General features: G+C 46.9%; 1 protein-coding gene across 2 annotated transcripts in view; it reads right to left on the reverse strand.

The window, feature by feature from the left end:
• The window catches only part of LOC119379410 (insulin-degrading enzyme), a 439,455-nt gene that overhangs the window by 356,117 nt on the left and 60,528 nt on the right, over positions 1-22,810 (reverse strand). For both annotated transcript variants that reach the window (XM_049411974.1, XM_037648727.2), the window contains exon 7: positions 17,953-18,075. In XM_049411974.1, coding sequence (XP_049267931.1) covers positions 17,953-18,075 — 123 coding nt within the window. The remainder of the gene's footprint in view (positions 1-17,952; positions 18,076-22,810) is intronic.

The following is a 22,810-nucleotide window of genomic DNA, read 5'->3' on the forward strand; positions in this document are numbered from 1 at the left end:
GTTAAAGGGAACATCGGAGCGTGTGGCGGCAGCTCGGCGCCACCGCCGGCCGTCGGCTGCAACGAGGTTCGCGCAGACGCAGTGAGCACCGTGCCCGGTGCTCTTTCGTCGCGTCAGCGGTTCGCTTCGAGACAATTCGCAGCGCGTAAGCAGACGACGAAAGAGCACGACTCACAGCGCGCACTGCGCCTGCGCGAAACTCGTTGCAGCCGCTGGCCGGCGGTGGCGCCGAGCTGCCGCCACACGCTCCGATGTTCCCTTTAACAGTGGACGCCTGTGTACAAGCAAAGTATGGGGGATAAAAAAAAATGGAGGAGTACAATTGTCATTGTGCGTAACTCAAGTCATATCGCTTTCCTTCTTTCCTCTACCGACAGCTGTTCTCATGTTTCTTCTCCCGCAGCTTATGGATTTGGAGGGGCAGACGGCGCATCACATGACCTCACATCCGCGGTTCCCCTCATCTGTGCTTCGTCCGTGCGGCTTGCTAACGGATAATCCCAACCTGTTTTTTGCATCAGGATTCTGGCGGCGAAACGCTGCACCTTTAGCAGACAAACCAGCAGTGTCTGGCGACCAGTACACTTTTCTTCTGCTCGAGCAGTACAGCTGTCCTCGCAGTGGATCTCAGTTCTTCGCTTGCTGGTGCTTGGTTCAGTTTATTTCTGAGGCCGTACTCTAAGATGATCACGTTTGAGGTATCTATCACTTTCAATGCGCGCTGACTGGCGGGTTGGATAATAGCGTTTGTTGCTTTAACCATTGCACACGCGGGATTCTACGGCAGGCAAAGTGGTGCTGTGGCCGAAAGCAGTTGTCTTAGAATAAGGCCTGTGTTTGAACAACAAATTTTAGGTCAAGATGCATACCTGCCAAGTTTGGAGAAACGGAATCCGGGAGATCTACTCAACGGGGGGAGGGGGGGGGGGGTACTGCTGCGATACTGCGGGATTTTGCGGTCGCCGCTGATCTGTACAGAGTCCAAACCGTTAACATCGCTTACGCATCGTCTGTTTCACATGCAAGTAAAAGCGCCTAGCGCTAGGGACGAACGCGGTTGAAGCAGAGATGAAACGACCCGGCCGTCACCGTCACGCGAAGGGCACATGTACAGTAGAACACTGTAGGCACATGCGATAACATCGCTCCGCGTGCGAGGCTTGTCGTCGCTTCCTTACCAGTTATTTCGTCGGGCAAGGGGCCATAAGGGGTGCCGTTGAGACGGGGACGGTCGCAAGCGCTGGCGAACGCGCTAGCTCGACAGACATCGGTAACGGCTATACCCTTTTAAGTGCTGGGCTCTCTTAAAGCAGTAGTGACACAAAATTTTGAAGGCGAGATAACTTGTGGGATAGATTTGTGTGTACACAAACGCACAATCAAGAAATATTAACAGCTCATATAACCTGTAACACATTTAGGATCAATTTTTAAATTGCGTGCGCATCTGTACGCGAAACGTCCCACCTCGCGTCACGACATCAAACAACATCCATTTCCGGGAGATTTTCCTATGACCCGTACAACCGGGAGAAACGTTCAAAATCCGGGAGTCTCCCGGGTAATCCGGGAAACTTGGCAGGTATGAAGATGCCAACCTAGAGATGAAAACAATATGCAGCAGTGCAATGTGCATTTTTGGTACCTGTTATATGCAAAAGAAAAAACTGCCGATATCGATCAGCACATCACTGTATCCTCCCTTTGTAGGCGGGGCCCCACACGACAGCAGCGAGGTCAGTTTTCAGCAGCGCTCAGTGCAGCAGATTTTTCTTCCCATACAGCCATTCCACCAACAACACTGTTTTCGCTGAAACAAATTACAGTCCTCGACAATGTTCAATGCTCAAAAAAGCGAGCTTCGTTTTCTGTCGGCCTCCATGTTGTCGAATACTCTCAAACGAGTCTGCTGGCAGCAAGCACAGAGGCTGTGGTCGACAGTAAGCCGGCTCACTCATGCTGTTGTCTGCTAGGACCCCCGTCGGTCGTGTGGATGCGCCTGCAGGCATATCATCCGCTGATGAGTCATCCGTGTCCACGACAAATCCGGATTCGGTCTGCAGTCTGAATGCACCATCAATCGCATGGTGAGTACATGCTGAATAGGAGTGCTGCACATGCTGCACACAAAGAGGCTATGCCCATTGGGTGCCTGTAGCTGCGCGTTTCGCAGGCAACAGCCGGGCTTCTCTGTGCACGGGCACACTTGCAAGCACACCAGTCAAGCCCAGCTGTGCACGTGCACAATATCTTCTGTACCTACACAACAGTCGGCCCTGCGTCTCTTCTCTTAGGATGGCACTTACACGTGACAGTGCGCGTGACATTACAGAAATCTACTGCACTCCCAATAAAGTGTGCAAGCTTGCAGCACTGCTTAGTCATGCCTCCCTTCAAGCGAGATTTTATTGACAACCTGCTTGGATTTCACAAAATATTCCACAACTGGCGCAGCCAAACTGTCTGTAATGATATGTTTTTTTCTTTCTCAACCGCCGGTGCAGCAACACAGCTCTGGTGACATGGTACGTCAGTGCATGAGGGTGCATATCGATCGTGAACACTAGAACCGCGTTCACACTGATATTTGGCAACTAGAGCAGTGTGGAAACTAGTCTGGCAGTGGCGAGATCTGCCAAAACAGCCCTCTCCGCGCCGATCGGTCCTGGACCAATTTTTGCAGCAGCTGCAACTGAATTCCCTCGCCGTGGACCCAGGGGCAGCGCCAAGATTTTTTTACTGGGGGTGCACCCACGACAAGCGAGTTCCTTCAGGGGGGCAGGAAAGCTGGGAAATTTTGCGTTGTGTTTTGAATATGTTTGCTCTTGGGGGCAAAGGGGGGGCAGCTGCCATGTCCACAGCGCCATGTACAGTGCAGACCACTTATAACGTAACCGCATATAGTGCAGGACCGGTTATAATGCGGTCTTTTTCGACTCCCGTTTACCCTCCCATAGAACCGCATGTATACGCATACCGCTTATTGTGCAGTCCCCCAAGATGAAATACAGTTTATAATGCGGTTGCGGGAAAATATTTCTGACAAACGCGGTAACGAGTGCGGTTCTCAAAGGAGGTACGCCGCTGGGGAGGGAGCGACGAGGTCGTTACGAAGGGCGAGGGCCTGCACAGTGAACGAACGAGGGGCGGATGGAGGAAAAAGACCGCGGCAGCGCTGTGCGGGCTCGCCGAGTGGGGAAGGATGGTGGTTGCCTAGGCGACGGAGTAGCCTTTGCACCGGCGGCGGCAAGGCTCCGCGGCCGCTTGCCGGCAGCGCGTTCCGCGTGGAACGTACGATCGCGTCCTCATCAAGTGCGCTTTAAAGTAAGTTTCCTGTCGGGAAAAGCGTCGTCGTTATCACACTTGCTACAGATATCGCGTTTGCTACCTCGTCCACAAATTGAAAAGTTTTGCGGCTTCATGGCGCGAGCTTTCGCCTTTTCTGCCAGTGCGCGGACTTAAACGAGCTTGGCGGGCTTTTGTCGCTGTTGATCTCCCGGCCGCGAACACAAACTTCGTATCACGCGCGCTGTTCTTGGGTTAGTGCTTGAGTGCGATCTTTTCGACGTCCGATCTTCATGTTGTCTTACACAAACTTCCCGCGACAACATGCTGAACCGCAGGCTAGGCCTAATCAGCGTTGGTTGCTTTTCGGTAGCGGTCGCGCGCGATAAAAGTTGCGGTTTGGTGCGAAATCAACGGAACTTTTTGCGATGGCTGCACTTGAAGGGAAGGGAATCATATCGTTAATGAAAACGAGGACACGGTTGGCACATGCAACTCTCGAATGGTGGTTCCGGATTCGATTGCAATGTCTTGGACATCGCGTGCGCGCCCGTGAAATCGAACGATCGGTACCGCTCAGCACGTGAAATTTCGGTCGCGATTCGACATGGTTTCTGTGTAATGTGCATACCTCGAGGTGGCCTGAAACGTAGTCGGCGAATTTCCGCGATGGCACATTGTTTTGTTTGCTTTTTTCCCCCGTGTTCATTTCGTTGGCAATGCGGGTCTTTGGCGGTTAATTTTTGAACATTCGGAGATTTAAGTGGTTGTAAGCGCCCCAAATCGCATAGGTCGATTATCGGACACACGAGGCTACATGCTCAACATGTTTTGCGCAAGTGCAGCCTTTGAAGAAGGTTGTTTTGGTTATAGTGCGGTACCGCTTATAGTGTGGATATTCGCGACTCCGGCGACTTACGTTATAAGCGGTCTATACTGTATTGCTCGGCGGCAAAGCTAACTACGCTAATGATGACGCGTGGGCACCATGAGGTGAAAACGACTTTACAGGGGGTGATAGCATTCCCACATCATGCATCACCAGAAAGCTGCTTGCCAGCAGGCCTGCCAGTATGATGCCTCTGCTCCTGCAGGAACATGCAAACTATGCGAGCAGGGTGCCGCGGAGCACTGCATCTGCTGTAGCCGCAAGTACATCGCAATATCCAGCGTCTGCTTGTTACTTAGCAGTTTATACTTCAGATGGTGCAGTATCGCTTTCCAGCAGCACAGTAGGCTAGCTTGTGTGAACGATACGAAATTTCGCCAGCAGAAGAATTTCGTTCCCTGTAGACGGTGGATTCCCCAGTGTGAATAAGCCCTAACTTTGGTATATCCAATGTACAGCTCATTATAGAAAGTACACTTCCCATGAATAATGCTGAGGCGGCTTTGTATGCTCAATAGAAATCACATTTCATTGTACCCACATTCGTTATAAATGGGTCTGAATGTATTAAAGGGACCGGACTGTCTACCGCTCAGAAAAAAATTTTTGATTGTGGTCAAAACGAGAAGACTGCCACATGGGCGGCAACAAGCATGCTTTTGTCCATTAAAAAATGACTTAGAATTTTAATTTGGCTCTGAAAGTCGTGAAAGTATGACCGCTAACATCACCCAACGGCGATGTGGTTCAATCTATTGATAGAATGAAAAAACTCTCACAGGTAGACTTATTTTGCTTGAAAACAAGTAGTATGTGCAACTTAAAATTGTATTTTATGTACTTTTGGTAGCTTTCTTTTGCGTCGGAGAGTAATTTTTGCTTTTTTTTCTCACGCATTCAATGAGGCGCCCGGTGGCACTGCCAGCGACACGTTCGCCGGCTTGCCCACAGCCACGCCAGCACGGGGCCCAGTGCCACTCATAAGAAAAAAAAGACGTCTCGGGTGAACAGAAGCGTGACCGACATCACGGAATGTTCGAACCATGACCGTGAATCCTCTTACGGAAAAGTGCATACCAGTATTCGCTGACGCTGAAGTCACTTCGTGAACCCCAACAAGGGTGCAACAGCTGAAATAGGATTTGGAGCAATTTTTGGAGCAGCAAAATGTTGCTTTTGGAGCACAAAAATTCAAATTTGGAGCAGGTTGTGAAAACCTGAATTTTTTAGCCCGAAATCCCAAATTTGGAGCAGTATAACAGAGACGGCTTACTTTTAGAAAAGAAAACAAAAATACGTAAAAACCATTCAACATCAGCTAACTCGTGCACAGTGCACGTGAACACTGCTATTTCAATAAAAGCAGTGTGTTGAGCCACCCCACAGTGCGAACAATGACTAAGTCCACATTAGCATTTGCAGGACCTGTCAAATAATTCGACAGGCACTGGAAATGCTTATGTGGACCTGCGAACCTGGCAACCTGGAAATTTAGGAGATTTGTAAAGCAGGAGCAAGTGGGGGTGGCGAAAAAATAAAACTGGCGTACGTTTTTGTCAGTTTGTTTCTCAAGGCCGCAGAAACGCCATACACAGCAGCTCCAAATGATTGCCAAAAATTTTTTAGACGTCAGCGATCATACTAGGACTCGTAATTACACGGCGCGTGCACGAATGAGTAATTAAGGAACAAAATGTGCTGTGTCCCGGACAGCTAGTACTAATAGTCTCTCCTAAATCTCAGTATGCCTTTCCGCAGGACACCAGTGTACTGTGGCAAAAGTGGCTTAAAAAGCGTTCTGCACGCAATAAAACAACCATCAGGAAATTTGAGAACTGCTGTCCTTTTCTATTGCGATAGCAACTATACGGACACTCTCGATGAGGTTTTGCCGTCATCTCCCGCATAAAGTCCAAATTGATAACATATCCCTGTGCATAGTATGTCCTAGCGTGGGTAAAAGCTCGCGAGTGCGGCTGAAGCAGATATCAAACGGGCCAGCCCATCTCAGTCGCTCGGAGGGCGCATGCGATAACACCACTCCTCTCAGGAAGCCTGCTATCCAAGCATAGAGGAAACGCCCCGCCCGTCTTGAACAAGCATGAAAAGACGCGAGAGGGGAGTGGGGCTGTCGCTCGAGCAGCAACTTTTGAACTTTGATCATAAGGGCGCGGTCGCGATCGCTGGCGCGTGCGCCATGTCGGAAGCCATCAGTGGGCCGCTTGTGTATCCTGCTACGTGCTGCGCTCTCAATGCGAAGACACTGTGTAGAAAGAGCATCTTTCCCTGGAAACGCCGTATTATCTTACAGCAACGTTTTGTAGAGTTACACGAGATCGGATACAAAAGAGTTTGCTGCCAGCCTCACTTCGTATAGCATTACAATTTGTTACTATCGCATTCATTGCTTCGTCCTTCCAGTGAAACTGACCTTTTTCCTTTCCTTCCGCGGGGGGTTAGGGTTAGGGTCTGCGCGTCTGTATTGGATGACGATGCCCACACTGCAGATGACCAACATGGCCTCCATTTCTCACTCAAATTTGCGCAACTGAGAAAATCTTAAGCTGGTCGGGCATTTTGGCACAGCATGGTGCAATTTTAACAAATTTCACGGTTTTGGCTCAGCTTGGCACAAAAATAAGGAGTTGTATCAAATTGGCACGATTGGCGCAGCTGTTGCATCCATGCCCCATGGGTTCTACATTGAAGAGGATCTTGCCTTCAGGTTTCACTTCACCAAAGTGTCCATGTTGGCTTGACAATTCACAAATGCAACGCAAACACTAAACATAACTGAAAAACAGCAGGGACCTTCTCTTCTTCTGTGAAGCACTCCTCATATCCATTTTAATTGTACGTTTGGCACGAGTGGAACCACTACAGTTCGTATCACAATGCCGGCATACCAGTGTTGCTGGAACAGACCAAGTTTTCCGCTCACTGTGGCGGTTTTGCAAGCTCACTAAAGAAAGCTGGAGAGACTGTGGCACAGTGGCAGAATAGGAGAGGTGACCAAACGGCGCCGCTTCGCCAATGCGCTGCGCGTTGCACGAAGGCGCTCGAGTTGCCACCGCCACTTCTCTGCAAGGTGGCAGCAGGGGTACTGTAGGCAGATTTCTCCGCTCCGTCATACTTGAAAGCACACAGCCGGCAGGCATTGTGAGCATTCAAACTGTATTTTTACATCACTGACTTTTGAAAAAGAATTTTGCGGTGTAGTGCCGTTCACCCGAGAGGTCTTGAATAACACTAGAGAGTTACCGTCGCTTAGAACGGACTTTTTGCACAGACTTACACTTGCAGCATGAATTCAGACGTGCTTATTTATCTCTTTATTTTGCTGCATACAGATTGGTTCCGTGAACTAATGGATCGCTGCCAAATGAACCCCATCTGAAATGTATTTTTTTTATATGTTCACGTTAAAGTACACCTCTTTCTTTTTATTACACTATTTTAAAAAACCATTTATTAGCACGTACAATATAAAACCAGTACTAACATCTTCAGAACGACTGCTGGTGTATTAACACACACACTAGTGCACGCGTGCACGCACATGCGTGTGTGCATGCATCTGTGTGTTCGTGCTTTTGTGTGTTATTGTTACTATTATTGTCGGTGACAAACTCTGCGTCAAGAAAGTGATCGTCCATGCACGTTACTGAAAGATTAATTCAGTGGAAGGACAAGCTTAATCAAAAAGCAAAGTTTATTCACGCTTTTTGCAACATCGTGACATTCCTTATAGATTGGCTTCGTCGTGCGGGATCTGTCTGCAGTGTGCGTACCAAGAGAAGTACACTGTACTTACTGCGTGCTTCACACCATTTTTGTTTGTTGTTGCTCAGAGTCACCGTGAGTGCTTCATAACGAAAGGTGTATAGGAGATTTCAAATGTGTTAATCTACTTTCCTGTGCTCAAGTGCGCTATTGTGGTGTATGTATTTACAGTACAACCTCGTTATAACGAAGTTGAAGGGGGTGTCGTAATTACTTCGTTATAACCATTAGTTCGTTATAGTCAATATCCATTTCTACCGACAATTAGCACGCAAGAGAGGATGTACTGACCACCAAATCCCACAGCAGCCCGCCACGAAAACGAAAAAAAGTCACAGTTTCGCCGCAAGGCCGAAGCAATGAATGCGATAGCAAGGAACTAATGCTATACGAAGTGAGGCTCGCCAATGGATACTCTCAGTTTGAACAGCGCTTCTGTTGCAAGGCGGCCGAAGCAGCGAAGGAAACTAGCGTGCTTCAAGTGTCGAGCTGTGACACTTGATAGTTCGCGCTCATCTTCTGTTTGTTCGATTAGCGGCGTCCCTGAGCTCGAGTGACATTCGTACGCGCCGTAACATGAGCGCGGACATCACGGTGAAAGCGTGAAACATTCGTCTACCCCTCACCACGAGAAAACCGCGCGAGCAGACAGCGGAAGGGCAAGCTTCTCCCATGCGCAAATATAAGAAGAAGCGAGCGAGCTCGCCGACGACTTTTAAATGCGCCCGTAGGGCTCCTAGCGCCACCTCGCTGGTATTGAAGAAACGCTTATTATCGCCTGCTGTCTCTGAGTCCGTCCAGCGCTAAATGGTGTGTATATAACGCTCGCCGTTAGCTACGTGGAGGATCTGCGTTTCGTGGCGTAGTGGATAGCGCCGCTCGCTGCGGAGCAGGAGGTCCCTGGTTCGATTCCGCGCTTCGGAAGCATTTTTCTGAGTTTTTTTCTGTGGGGACTTTATAGGTATATACATACTTATACATATACGGTGCATGACGGCGGCGACGGCGACGGCGACGGCAAAATCCAGCCGAGACTGTCCATATAATTGCTATCGCAATAAAATGGCCGTCGCACGGAGAATAACTAGCAAAATAAAAAAAAAAAGAACAGCAAAGAACTGGTACTTTATTCACGCCAAACTCGGCGCACCAGCTGGCGGCTCACTTAGCAGAAAAATAGTCCTTAATAGACTTCTGCCGTATCTTCCTCAGACGGATGATGGCTTTTTCGGCCACTGCCGCTATGTCGAGTCCGTCCTCGCCGTCATCGTGAGCGCCGAAGAAGCGGCGCAGCAGGTCTGCCGCATCCAGCGCTTGCGCGGACGTCGGAACGTCGGGTTCACCAACTCCGGGCTGTCGTCGACACATTCGTCACTGTCGTCATTCACCACCCCTGTCACCGCGCGCACAATTTCAGCCTCTGTCAGCTCTTCGGTTGTCACCGCGTCAGCATCGGCACTGACGTACGTGCAGAAGGTGTCGCAGTCGGGCAAAACTCCAGCGTCAAGGAGAGCGTCCCACGACGCCAGGTCTTGGTCACACGCGGCACCCTCATTGGCGGCAGCACCGATATCTTCGCTGTCACCGCCGCTGTTGACGCCAAATGAGGCATGCCGGAAGCAGTTGGCGATCGTGCTTGCTGTTACAGACATCCAAGCAGCCTGTATCTCGATCGCCATGTAGAGGTCGATTGTAGTCTCGCGCTTCGTGCTCATATTGAGTAGAATTCGGTCGATTACACGCTTGCGGTACCGTGCTCAACGCTACGCCGAAATCTTCGGCAACTTTTTTTCTTCTTGACGCCGGACTCAACGGCTTTCAACATAGCCGCCTTCTGCTCGATTGTAATCGTTTTGCGCTTTCGTTTGCCGTTGCCGTCGTCCATCTCCTGTCTAGCGGCGGGAACCGAGAGAGACGCTGTTCTGATGCACACGCAGCGAACGACAAGCCCGCGCCCACGCCGCCTCTGACGCCGCGCGGTCGCCGCGTCGCCGTCCACGCATCCACGTGCGCAACAGGAGAGCGGGCGGGTCCACGAGTTCCGCGGGAGAGGGGAGACCGGGTGACGTGCGCGGGTGGATCCACGAGTTTCAGTGGAAGGGGAGGCAGGCAGACACGCACCCTCGCGCGTGTTGGCAGGCGGCTCCTCGGGAGCGCGAGGCGCGAGTTTTGAATTACCGCATCCGTGATGGGACGTAAACCGTCGCGCGCTATAAGACATTGACTTGCCGGCTACCAAAATGGTCAGTAAATGCTCGGTGGGGAAAAAAAAGGTTCGTTATATCCATTGCGAGGAAATTTTAGCTTCGTTAAAACGAGCTTTTAAATACATGGGCGTCTACGGGAATTTCAATGGGAATTACGATTGCTTCGTTATATCCATTAGTTCGTTATATCCCGCTTCGTTATAACGAGCTTCTACTGTATTTGTACACTGCAGCCTTGGAAGAGGGCTCACTTTCTAGTATATATTCATTGTATTCGTAGGTTAATTGCCAATAAAATTTTGTTCCTTTTATTTTGCACATTTTCCTTCAGTTCTTGGAAAGCTGAACATTAATTAAACAATCAGCAACTGTGCAACCACTAGTGAAATTTAGTGAAATTTAGATAATAAATTAACTGCGTCCATATGCCCCACGCTTCACACGACATGAAAAGAAAAAAAATTTTTTTTTTACCCTGTACACTAGCCGGTAGGAATTTTAATGCTTCCAAAAAAAATTTAAATGCACGCGCGTCCCTTGTGATCGGCGCTGTGTTTTGGTCTTGTCGAGATTGCCCGTGCCGATTAGAAAATTTTAAGCTCCATATAGAGCCTGGTTCACTTACTTTTGTGGGCGAAGCTGGCAGACAGCCACTACAAGCTATTAGAAACACAAACAACATTTTAAAGCCAGAATTTAAAACACAAACGACGTTTCAAAGCTAGAAAAATAGCTATAGTAATGGGCCTTTACAGCACAGCGAAAGCTTGTGATGCAGTCTTTCGGCCCACAAACTGGTCGCAAACCTAGAGGCAGCCGTGAGCAACTCGAGCGGTTCAGCGACACGCTCGCGGTGCTCGTTTGGCCACCGCTCCTATTCTACCACCGTGGAGTGTGGCACAGAGTTTCATACTATAACCTAGAGGGGAATCTGGCACTGCGATCATTCAACCACCATGGAAATTATGGGAAGTACAGGCTCCGGATTAGATTGTATTAGCTAGCGAACTGTCTACACGTCTTCGCCTACAGTTTCAGTTTCGTTCCGCGTGCAGCAGCTGTATCCTCCTGCAATACCTATGGTCGCTACGGTGTTCTCTGGTGTGGGGGCGTGTTAGGGTGCGGTGCAAAGCACTGAAACAGAGCCTTTGTTGTTGAAAGTGGCTGAAGCACGCTGGGTCTCTTGGTTTGCGGCGACATTGCGGCTTTACAGGTTGCATTTGACAGTTTTAGCAAAGTGTTGTTCACACATCGGTCCACACTGATGTAGTGTCCCGAAATCTCTGCAGCGAACTGCATAGATTTCCCTTTTTTATATAGATAATGGAGTCTTGAGAAGACGCAGTGAACTTTGCTGCAAAACGACAACGAAGCGAAGTAGACGCACCACCATGCATCGCAGAATCCCCCAGCATGAGTGTGAGCCATGTATACAAGGATCTACTCTGCTCTAGGCTGAATCGGCTTTACAGCAGAGCAAGAGATGCGTTGTACGTACCACTGCTCTCGCGATCGTTCTGCACACTGGCAGACGCGCCCAGCATCTAAAATACGTTTAGTGTTTCTCGCTCGATACAGTATTTCTATTTCCATAAATAAATGATGCATACTTTCGAGTGAAAAACACGCATGTTTGTTTTCATATGTAAAAAAAATAATTCGTCATTTGGCAAGGCCAAATCTGAAATACAATTACAGAGCAATGCATAATACCCTGGTGATTAAATTTGTCCCGGTTTTATTTCAATCTCACAGTCATGCAACTTTTACATATGGAAGAATCAAGCATTACTTGAAAATAAGTCCATATCTACACGTGGTTCCAGTTTTCGACTTTCACCGGCACAGCAATTGTCATCACATGCAGTAACCAGTGTTGCGGACGTCCCTACACCATTTGACGATGACAGAACTCGCTTTCCACAGAAACTGCTGCAAGATTGGACACTTCAGATGGTATGCTTTCTATTGAGACACAAAGCAGAAAAGCAATAAAGCACAGTAGACAGTCCCTTTAAAGCTTAAGTTAATATTTAGGGGTGTGCGAATATTCGAAATTTCGAATATTTTTCTAATAGTGTTTGCTATTCGATTCGATTCGCACTGGAAATTTACTATTCGAACTATTCGAACTTCCCAAAAACAAATACAGTCAATGTCAGATTGAAAGTGACCCCTTCAAATTTTCAATATGCTTCACCTAATTACACTCTCGTATTGCGGCAAAGCTGCCTTTCAAGCTCCGTTGCGGTCGAACTTTGCCAAGACACAGTCAACGCTTGATTGGAAGTGGTCCCTCGATTTTCAATATGCTTCACCTCCTCACACCCCAGTATTGCGGCAAAGCTGTCTTTCAAGCTCCGTTACGGTCGAACTTTGCCAAGAGAGAGTCAACGTCCGATTGGAAGCGGTCCCTAGATTTTCAATATGCTTCACCTCATCACACCCCCGTATTGCGGCACAAGCTGCCTTTCAAGCTCCGCTACAGTCGCAAATGTACTAGTAACTCAAGAAAACGCTGCTTCCAACATGGAGATGAAAGATGTGGCAGAAGTGGGGGCTCAATTAATGCTGTTTTGTACCTGAAATTTGGGCAGGAAGTCCGAAAAATTGGACGCCGAAGCCAATTCAAAATCCGAAATTTCCGAAATTTCAGATGTTCTTATATATCGACGTATACGAGGCAGATTTGGAACTCCGGACTTGAAGGGAGCACACCCTTGTCCGCCACATCAGTTGGGCTTCCACAGAAGTTGAAAGAAGAGGAGAGGCTGAGGAAATGGCATCTTTGCCCATCACGTGTAAAGTGTTGTCGGCAACACTTTGATTGCACCATATCATGTACATAAATAGAATTCGGCCTCTACATTGCCTCATTCTTGATAAGACAACTATGAAACACCACCCCACCAGTGCTTCATCAACCTGGCGAAAAGAAACACTTTCATGTTGCTATCTCATAAGAATATGCTTAGGAATCCTCTCTAACTTTTTTTTTCTGCAATTTCGCTTCGAAGTATTCGAAAATTATTCCAGAAATATTCGAAAAATATTCGATTCGATTCGCACTCACACTTCAATATTCGAATTCGCTTCGCACCCAAGATTTTGCTATTCGCACAGCTCTATTAACCCCTTCAGGGTTTTCGCCGTACATGTACGGCACAAGCTTCCTGGTACCAAAGGGTTTTCGTCGTACATGTACGGCATAGCGTTTATTTTTAAAACGCGCGCCTTTTTCGATCATTTCTTTTGTTTGGCCTGTGCTTCCACACTTTGGGAATACGTGGAATTTTTTTCATGCGCCGATGTCTCTCCGTTGTTTTTTTTTTTCGCTTCCCAAAACGGCGCGCCGCCTATCGCTTGCCCATCCGAGCGCGTTCGCGGTGCAGCTGGTTTAAAGTGCGCGCCTTTTTTGATGATTTCTCTTGCTTGGCATGTGCTGCCACGCTTCGGGAATACGTGGAATTTTTTTCATGCGCCGATATCTCTCCGTTGTTGCTTTTTTTATGCTTCGCAAAATGGCGCGCCGCGCGCCGGCTATCGCTTGCGCAACCGAGAGCGCCCGCGGCGCGGTTGGTTTCAAACACGCGCCTTCTCCCATTTCTCTTGCTTGGAATGTGCTGCCACGCTTCGGGAATACGTGTAATTTTTTTTAATACGCCAATGTCTCTCCGTCTTTTTTTTTCTTTCCAAAGAGGCGCGGCGGCTTGTAGTCTCGCATCAGAACGCGCGCACGCGGTCCGGCTCATTTCGGTTTCGTCCTTCGGGTGGTTTTCGCTTCTTGCGCCCGCAAAGCTGATGGCTGTTTGGTTTCTAATCTCTCAAAGGGTCACCGCTTGTTACTCGCTCATTTATTGCACCCCGGCGCGCGATTACATCTGTTTCCGTGCGGCGCTAAATTACACAAACGGCGCCGCCGTGATTGCATTTCCCTTGGGGTCTCGGAAAAACTAACAACGTCTTGTTGGCGATAAGTCGAAGTATTACTGTAGCTTTTTCACTCGTTTTGCTTTCCGGACGGGCGCAAAACCATAGTTTTCTTCCGTGCGCTCACTGACGCAGTTCGCTTACGTTATGGAAGCGCGCGCCGGTTGCGCTGCTGCCGGTGAGTCGAGCAGCGATTCTTCCGATGCGGACTATTCCCCAATTGCCGAATCAGAATCTGATTCATTGGATTTCAGTTCGTCAGACGAGGATTTTTTGACGAGTTCAGACTCCGATGACGATCAAGGAGCGACATCTGAAACGCGTGCGCGGGCAGCCATGCCTCAAAGACTATCACACGCTGAAAAGTTTTTAGTGTTAGAGCACGAGCGTTTTTAAACGGAAACGTACTCTGGTGCGCTTATTTTTGTATGTTTGTGAGCTATGTTTAATACAATGCATAATTTTTATTCATAAAAAACTGTGAAGCTTTTTTTGGGGGGGATTCTGCTTGATTTTACTACGAATAAGCCATATGTATGTAACAACAAAACTGATTTTTTTGTCACTTTACGGTCACGAAAAAAAATTTTAGACAATTTTTTTCTGAAATAGAATCGCCTGAAGAATTTATTTCAGCAATAAAAAAATTACACATTTTTGGACTGGATTTCGCGAAAAAATTCGACCCTCAAAGGGTTAATATTCCTTTTTAGTGTCCTATTGTTCAGCGATCTGCAAGGACACACTGCTACTACACCCAGTAGTACCAATAGTATGAGGTTCTTAGTGAAATGAATGCCATGCACTTGCTTTGCACAGTGTCAAAAGATTAACAGCCATGGTAGTGCCACAGCAGGAGGTCGATTCCACAAAAGATAAAAAAACGGTGTATATTTGATGTTTCCAATTTTCCTGATAATTTTGTATGTTGTGCACATATGACTGCACAGCACGAAATCGCAGTTCGTTTTCAAATAAAAATTTTTTTCATCACAGGAAAATTCGACAAGTGTCGCCGGTTGACGACGACCATTTTACAAAGAGTGCGTTTTCGTAAATTTGCAATCATGCTGGCAGCTACTGAAGCTATATATTACAAATATCTTTCTTTTTGGCGGAAGTAGAAGTAAAGAGGAAATAGCTCTTATGATTTCATGGAATTCTGAGCAAATTATTTATTTTTAAAAATTCATGAAAAACGCTGCGTTTCTGAAAATCAGTCAAATTTGGGACGCTATGGCTACTTCTGTCAACATCTTAACTTGTTCATATTTGCAGTATGAATAGGCCTTTATGTGAATAATGAACCTCTGCATTTGTATTTCTCTAATAATTTTCTATGTAGTAAATTTTCATGCTCGAGACACCAAAAAGAGAAAAGTGCTCCTCGATTCAAAAATCTATAATAAAAAAACCCCAATCTCAATTTTGTTCAAAGTCCTCCAAAATGTTCTCAAAGGACTGCAGAATGATATTATGAAAAAACATGTTGCATCATTTTTATTATAACAAAAGCAGAAAATGTCAAACATTGTGTTTCCAGAGCGTGGTGGCTACTGCGTGAAGGACATCTCTAGTAACAAGAAAATACAGTAACACGTCTTTTTTCTTCTCTGAGCTTCGCTAAACAACAGTAATGATCTATTGTCGGAAAGTGGGAACTGTTTTGTAAAGAAAAAAAGATCGTTCCAATTAAATGCATTCACGTGGTTTGCGACTTCACGCCAGTGAGTCCACAGTAGGCACTTTCAGTTGTAGCCTCCTTTTCTTTCATCTATTTCAGTTGAGTATAATTGATATCTTGAGTGCTAAAGAACGCATTCCCTCCATGCGTCTCTTATGATGATGTGCTGTGCCAGAATTGAGAGATTGGTATAAAAGCCAAGGTCTCTTCATGAATGGAAATGAATTTCTGGAGAGCGGTCGCCAAGACGTGTGGTTTTTGTTGGCCCAAATGTGTACGTTGTCAAACCTTATGTGATCAATGCAGAGTTTAAAAAGAATCGATTACGTGAAGATTGGTGGCAGCAGTTTTGGACACGGACAAAGCACGTTTTGTTTGCATTGCATCTGCATTGTTTTGCATCTCCTTGTATCTCTTGAAGCAGTGCTGGCAGATCTGGTCTCCCTCTTGAATTGAGCGTGCATCCTACTTCATGACCCTCCGCAAAAGAGACTCGATCCGATATCTTCTACATAACGAAAATTCCGCTGCAGTGGAATTTTCTCTTTGTGCACCATGAGGCAGTCCGTACAAAATCTCGGTCATGGCTATAATGCCTACCCATAGCCACCTTCAGAGCGTAGGACAGTGATCGCACCAAAGTGAAGCACAATTTGGATGCTTAACTTCTATCTCGGGTGGTGTTTGGCTGAATGGCACAGCCGTGCTCGTTGCTGTCGTCTGCTCAGGCGGGCGTCTATCGCGCCGCCCTTTGCACCTGTCTGCCTAATGCATGCTACTCCATTTACACGAAGACGTGTAGCGCGGGCCACTCGATCGGCCACACAATCCGCACAGTGCGGATCCAGAGACCGGGCGGGAGAGCGACGAGTGGTGAAAAATGTATCGTGTAACCAAAGCAATCGACACCCCAGCTTTTTCTCGTGCAGAGCGACAAAGCCTGGCAAACAATGTGTGGCTGCTGTGCTTAGGTTGCACAGCGGTACTCGCCGTTCACCACTGTCGCCATTTGCGATTCCTCACATTCTTACAATGCATGATCGACTCAGCTACACAAATTTCGCGTTTAGCTTCGTTGCTTTTATATAAGCGCATTTACTCAAAAAAAAATTATCCAGAGGAATGAAAATGTCCGTGCTGCCCGTCGAAGAGGAATATAAGTGGTGTCGCAAATGCATTTAAGAACGATCTTTTTTTCTTTACAAAACAGTTCCCACTTTCCGACAATAGATCATTACTGTTGTTTAGCGAAGCACAGAGAAGAAAAAAGACTTGTTACTGTATTTTCTTGTTACTAGAGATGTCCTTCACGCAGTAGCCACCACGCTCTGGAAACACAATGTTTGACATTTTCTGCTTTTGTTCTAATAAAAATGATGCAACATGTTTTTTCATAATATCATTCTGCAGTCCTTTGAGAACATTTTGGAGGACTTTGAACAAAATTGAGATTGGGGTTTTTTTATTATAGATTTTTGAATCGAGGAGCACTTTTCTCTTTTTGGTGTTTCGAGCATGAAAATTTACTACATAGAAAATTATTAGAGAAATACAAATGCAGAGGTTCATTATTCACATAAAGGCCTATTCATACTGCAAATATGAACAAGCTAAAATGTTGACAGAAGTACCCATAGCGTCCCAAATTTGACTGATTTTCAAAAACACAGCGTTTTTCGTGAATTTTTAAAAATACATAATTTGCTCAGAATTCCATGAAATCATAAGAGCTATTTCCTCTTTACTTCTACTTCCGCCAAAAAGAAAGATATTTGTAATATATAGCTTCAGCAGCTGCCAGCATGATTGCGAATTTATGAAAATGCACTCTTCGTAAAATGGTCGTCTTCAACCGGCGACACTTGTCGAATTTTCCTGTGATGAAAAAAAATTTTATTTGAAAACGAACTGCGATTTCGTGCTGTGCAGTCATATGTGCACAACACACAAAATTATCAGGAAAATCGGAAACATGAAATATACACCCTTTTTTGATCTTTCGTGGAATCGACCAGGAGCAAATGCCATGCATACACAGTGTGGGTATTACGAGACCAGTTGCTTGAAAAATTCTAACATGCAGGTTCGGACCAAACATACCACACTTGTGAAAGACACACCAAAATCGTAAAAAGGAGGTCAGCATGACTTAACAGAAAATGAAACAACCTCACCTTTGCCAAGAACCACAAGTGACATGATGTTGGAGGAGTACCACTGCTGGTGGAACTTCAGCAGTTGGTCTCGCACCATCAGCCCTTTTGATTTGGGAATTGTGTCAAGTGTAGTCAAGTTACCTATAGAGAACAAGGGCAGCCAATAAACATCTTGCAAGAGCTCCTCTCCTATCTGCATGGCAAAATTATTGCCAATCATTGCAAACAATCTCTTACATTAACACTGGTAATGTATACAATATGTAAAAAATTGTCTTTTTTACAACCTTCCCTGCTGGCACAGTCAGATAAGGATTTGGAGAAAATTTTGAGCAGGACAAAAGCTGTTTCGGAGTACATTTGCAGCAGAAAAATTTTGCTGTCTTGAGCAGTTTTGGAACCACAAAAATGGTGTCTAGTATAGCTTGACGCAGTACGAAAGTAAGTGTGTAACTATTTAGTGCAGATGCTTTTTACTTTGCAAACAGGAAATACTGCTCTAATATAAAGGGCCACATTCAAAGGGCAGCCATTATTTATGACAAAATATTTATTTACTGTCAGGTAAGTGCAACACAGTTTTGCAGCTCTTTTTTCACCAAATTTTTTTTCTCGTGGCACTGAGCTCAAGTTGTGTAGTATTTGCAATTACGGGCAATAGTATGGTCACTGCTACCAAACTACTTTTAGCACGAATCGTGGAATGGCGGGATTTTTGCAATTATTTGAAGAAAAAGAAAGCGTCATAACTTAGGCTATCCTCCGCTCCAGGGCATCTCCCGTACAGAGTACACGTTCGCTCAGATGAAGTAGTCCGTACATGGTAATATTAAGGGCAAGCAATGTGTAGGTTACAGCACATGTTTCGGCAGACACCTGCTTCATATGCTATAAATGGTTCCAGTCTTCACCTAAAGAAGTAGCGATTTTAAAGCACATCAAAGAAGCGTCCTACATGTAGGACACTGGGCATATATATATGGGTTAACAACAAGTCAACCGGTATGAGTCAGGTTGCCAGACCACATGCCTAAGGGCACCGCGAGCTACTTAAGCCCATTTACCACCATTGAAAAACGTGGCTAAGACACAAACTTAATGATGGCCGCACCTGGAATATGAATCAGCTGGTACCCTACCGTCGAACAGTTACACCACCTACAATTGCAAGAAGCTGTTCACCTGAAGCAGTGACACCACTTGGCGAGCCACAGCGGGAAAACCATGAAACATCGAACAGCCATTCGTTCGTACACCAGCCGAAACGGACGATGTGTTAGTGTAGCACACTGTACCTAACTCATTGGCGCAGTGCTCTAACGCACGCATTCCAGTTTTATGTCCACCATATGTGACGTCATTCTACAGCAATGTCACCGCAGTACACTGACACAAGCACTGCCGTGGTAACCGCACCTCCCATATATGCTGCAACTGCCGCTGCAGCCGCTCCAATATCTACAACGCATGCGGTGCACTTTTTCCCCCTATACCAGTCTTCATCGCTGCAGTATGCTCCCGTACTCTTTCCCCCTCTCCCCTTTTTGTCACCACTCCTGTCCACGCAATGTGTCCCTGATAGGAACATGAGCCGCCCAAAGTGACTGCCCATCCCCAGGGAATGCAAGCAGAGGCTAGAGGTAAAACAGCTTCATGATAAAGAGGCTGGGTGCAATATGACGTCACTTAGCTTGCCTCACCAAGCCAATCTCATCAGACCCTCCCTTCCATCACTCTGAGTCCTCTCTGCACTGCAGCAAGAGCTTTCTTGCAGTGATTCCAGACTACTGTTTTGCGCATGCACCGGGTTGCCTGGAAGACTGAGATCTGCTGCAAGTAGAGCTTCCCTAAAAGTGTCATAAAGTGCATACAACAGGGGACTAGTACATCATATAACTAGCTGTGCTAGCTTTTTATTTTTTTTGTTGCCATCAGCAACTGATCCTGGAAGATAAGGGGTGGACATATAGCATAGTGTAGCCGCTTCACAATGGCCTTCCAACGCCAGGGCCACCAGTGACAGGCCCGCTAGTGACCACTGCGCATATTAAAATGAAAAGCCATAACGGCGACTGTGGAACACTTGCCACCACGGCTATGAGCGGTGCTGGCTAACACTCCCCCAGGTTTACACGCACAGAGGTACCCAATATAGTGGACGGAGATGACCACCACCATAGCTCAACTGGTGGAGCATCAGACACGATAGCTCGAAATTTCCAGCGCGACGCTCAAGCACAAAGGACGCACAAAAAGAACACACACAGGGCGAGCGTGAACTATCAGGTGTCGAGAACAGAAATCTGGGCGAGTTTGTAAGAATTCATCGTAGAGCATGTAGCGCGAAAATTACGGGGACACAAGAGAGCAACATAGCTTACGAGCTTACGAGCAACATTCTCGTAAGCTTAATTTCTAGTACACAGGGCTCTTTTTTATGTTCTCACTTACTTCTCTCGAATCCCGCCAACATTTCATCATTGATCGCAATCTACATTTGCCGCGCAAGAACGACATCTTGGTATGCGAAGGCATCGCTATGTCTGCCGGAAGTTCAAGTTCTCGTAAGCTTAATTTCTAGTACACAGGGCTCTTTTTTATGTTCTCACTTACTTCTCTCGAATCCCGCCAACATTTCATCATTGATCGCAATCTACATTTGCCGCGCAAGAACGACATCTTGGTATGCGAAGGCATCGCTATGTCTGCCGGAAGTTCAAGTTAGCGCTCGTCTCGTGTTTATGTTGCTCTCTTGTGTCCCCGTAATTTTCGCGCTACATGCTCTACGATGTATCAGGTGTCACAGTTGTTACTTATTTCCGGTTGAACAGCGTGCTCATTTTGCAAACGTGGCCGCTGCAGCGAGCGAAGTGACCTTCATACGCTCTGTAGCTTCAGCGCGGACATCGCGGTGAAAGCACAAGACATACACCCCCCCCCTCCTCCCTCCATGACATAAGCGTGCACGCATGCGACCACGCCCTGTAGAGCGAAGTGCACGGAGGCTAGCGCGCGCTCAACGCTACGAGTAGGGCAATAACCTTTAAAGCGCGCCCCTCGCGCACTTCGCGCCATCTCGCTGATAGCAAGAAAGCACGCTGAAGTAAAATGGTGTATATAAATAGTTCGCCGTTAGCATGCCGAAAGACGGTACTCTTCGCGGCCTAGCCGTGTAACGCCGCGCGCTGCGAAGCGAGAAGTCGCCCATTCGATTCCACGCGTCAGGAAGTATTTCTGAATTATTTTTCCCAGTGGCTTAATATATACAGTAGAACCTCGCTGATACGTTTTTGAAGGGACCGTAGGAAATAAATGTAAGAGACGGGAAACGTAAGAGACGAAAAACAGGAAAAACGACAAAATATTTAGTGGTACAGAATTTTATTTCAGTGCTTACGAGCAGCACGAAAATTGGCGCGTTCAGCCGCGATCTAGTCGATGGATAGAAACGCGGAGCTGGGGACGGCCTCATCCACAGAAATGTAATCAACGTATGTGATTTTTTTAACACCAACAGCTGTAGGCATGAAAGAACTAAGCACACGCAATCACGACCAGCGCGGCGAGTCCGACCGCGAACCGCGCGCACGACCATGCGAGCTCCAACCAGCTCGAACTCCTCCCGTCCTCCAACAAATAACGATGATGATGAGTCTACGCCAACGCGATGGCAGAAGTAAATGCCAATCTCGGAGGCCTTGCTTTCGCAAGCAATTACGTCATAGACGCCATGTTTGTGCAATACAAATCTCAAAGGCTATGCTTTTGTCAATAGTAAATGCAAATCTCGAAGGCCTTGCTTTCGCAAGCAATTACGTCATAGACGCCATCTTTGTAATGCAAATCTCGAAGGCCATGCTTTTGTTTGCATCAATTGAAAGATCTTGTTGCTTGCGCCTCTCATGCGGCTAATATTACGGTCAAACCAGGCCAAGCTGCGTGAAAATGCACCATGGCCACTCTCTTCAGCAGTCACTCGGTCGGCTCCGAGCGCACTTCGCGACGTATCATACGGGAACGGTCCGACAGTTACAACGTAACAGCGGGGTTCCCAATACATTGTATCCTATGGGAGCTATGCCGGGACCGGCGGAAAACGACGTAACAGCCGGGAAAACGCAGCAGTGAGGAACGTAACAGCGGGGTTCTACTGTATATATATATATATATATATATATATATATATATATATATATATATATATATATATATACGGGACATGACGGCGACGCCGACGGCAAAAACCAGCTAAGAGTGTGTATATAATTGCTATAGCAATAAAAAAAAGTGCCCCTGATCTATTCCCCTTCTTTCCTTCTGTGGACATGACATCAAAAAATTTACCTAAGAATGTTGCATATATTTACTGCTAGTTTTCCAAGATTTCATTCCGCAATGTCCATAAACATTTTACCGGCAAACATGTAGTTACTAATGAATAGTGCCTGAATTACATGCCATGCAGCACTTGAAATGAGCTACCAGCGTTTCCGAAGCACGCGACATTAGCCAATGAATGGCCGCCCCACCTGATCCCCACAGATTGGCCTTGAAGCCTCCGAGGAGAGCGCTTTTTGCCATCGTGCAGACTTGCATGGCACAAGCTGCGTTCACATCGTGCATGGGGTCATGGCTTAATCGGGACGCATGTACGAGCGCTGTTTCATCTGCTGAACACTTCTTGATCAGTGGTTGTGACATTGATGGCCCCAAGATAAGCTGCACATGTTTTGACATGCCGGTGGTGCAATTGCCGGTGACAGATGCCATCAAACCTGAGACTGTTTGGCACAGTTTGGCGCAATTTACGTCGATTTTATCAGGATGGTGCACCACATTCCATTTGGCACTTGTTGGTGCAGTTGGCGCAGGAGTG

The sequence above is a fragment of the Rhipicephalus sanguineus genome, chromosome 1, assembly GCF_013339695.2.
Source record: "Rhipicephalus sanguineus isolate Rsan-2018 chromosome 1, BIME_Rsan_1.4, whole genome shotgun sequence".
NCBI lineage: Eukaryota > Metazoa > Arthropoda > Arachnida > Ixodida > Ixodidae > Rhipicephalus > Rhipicephalus sanguineus.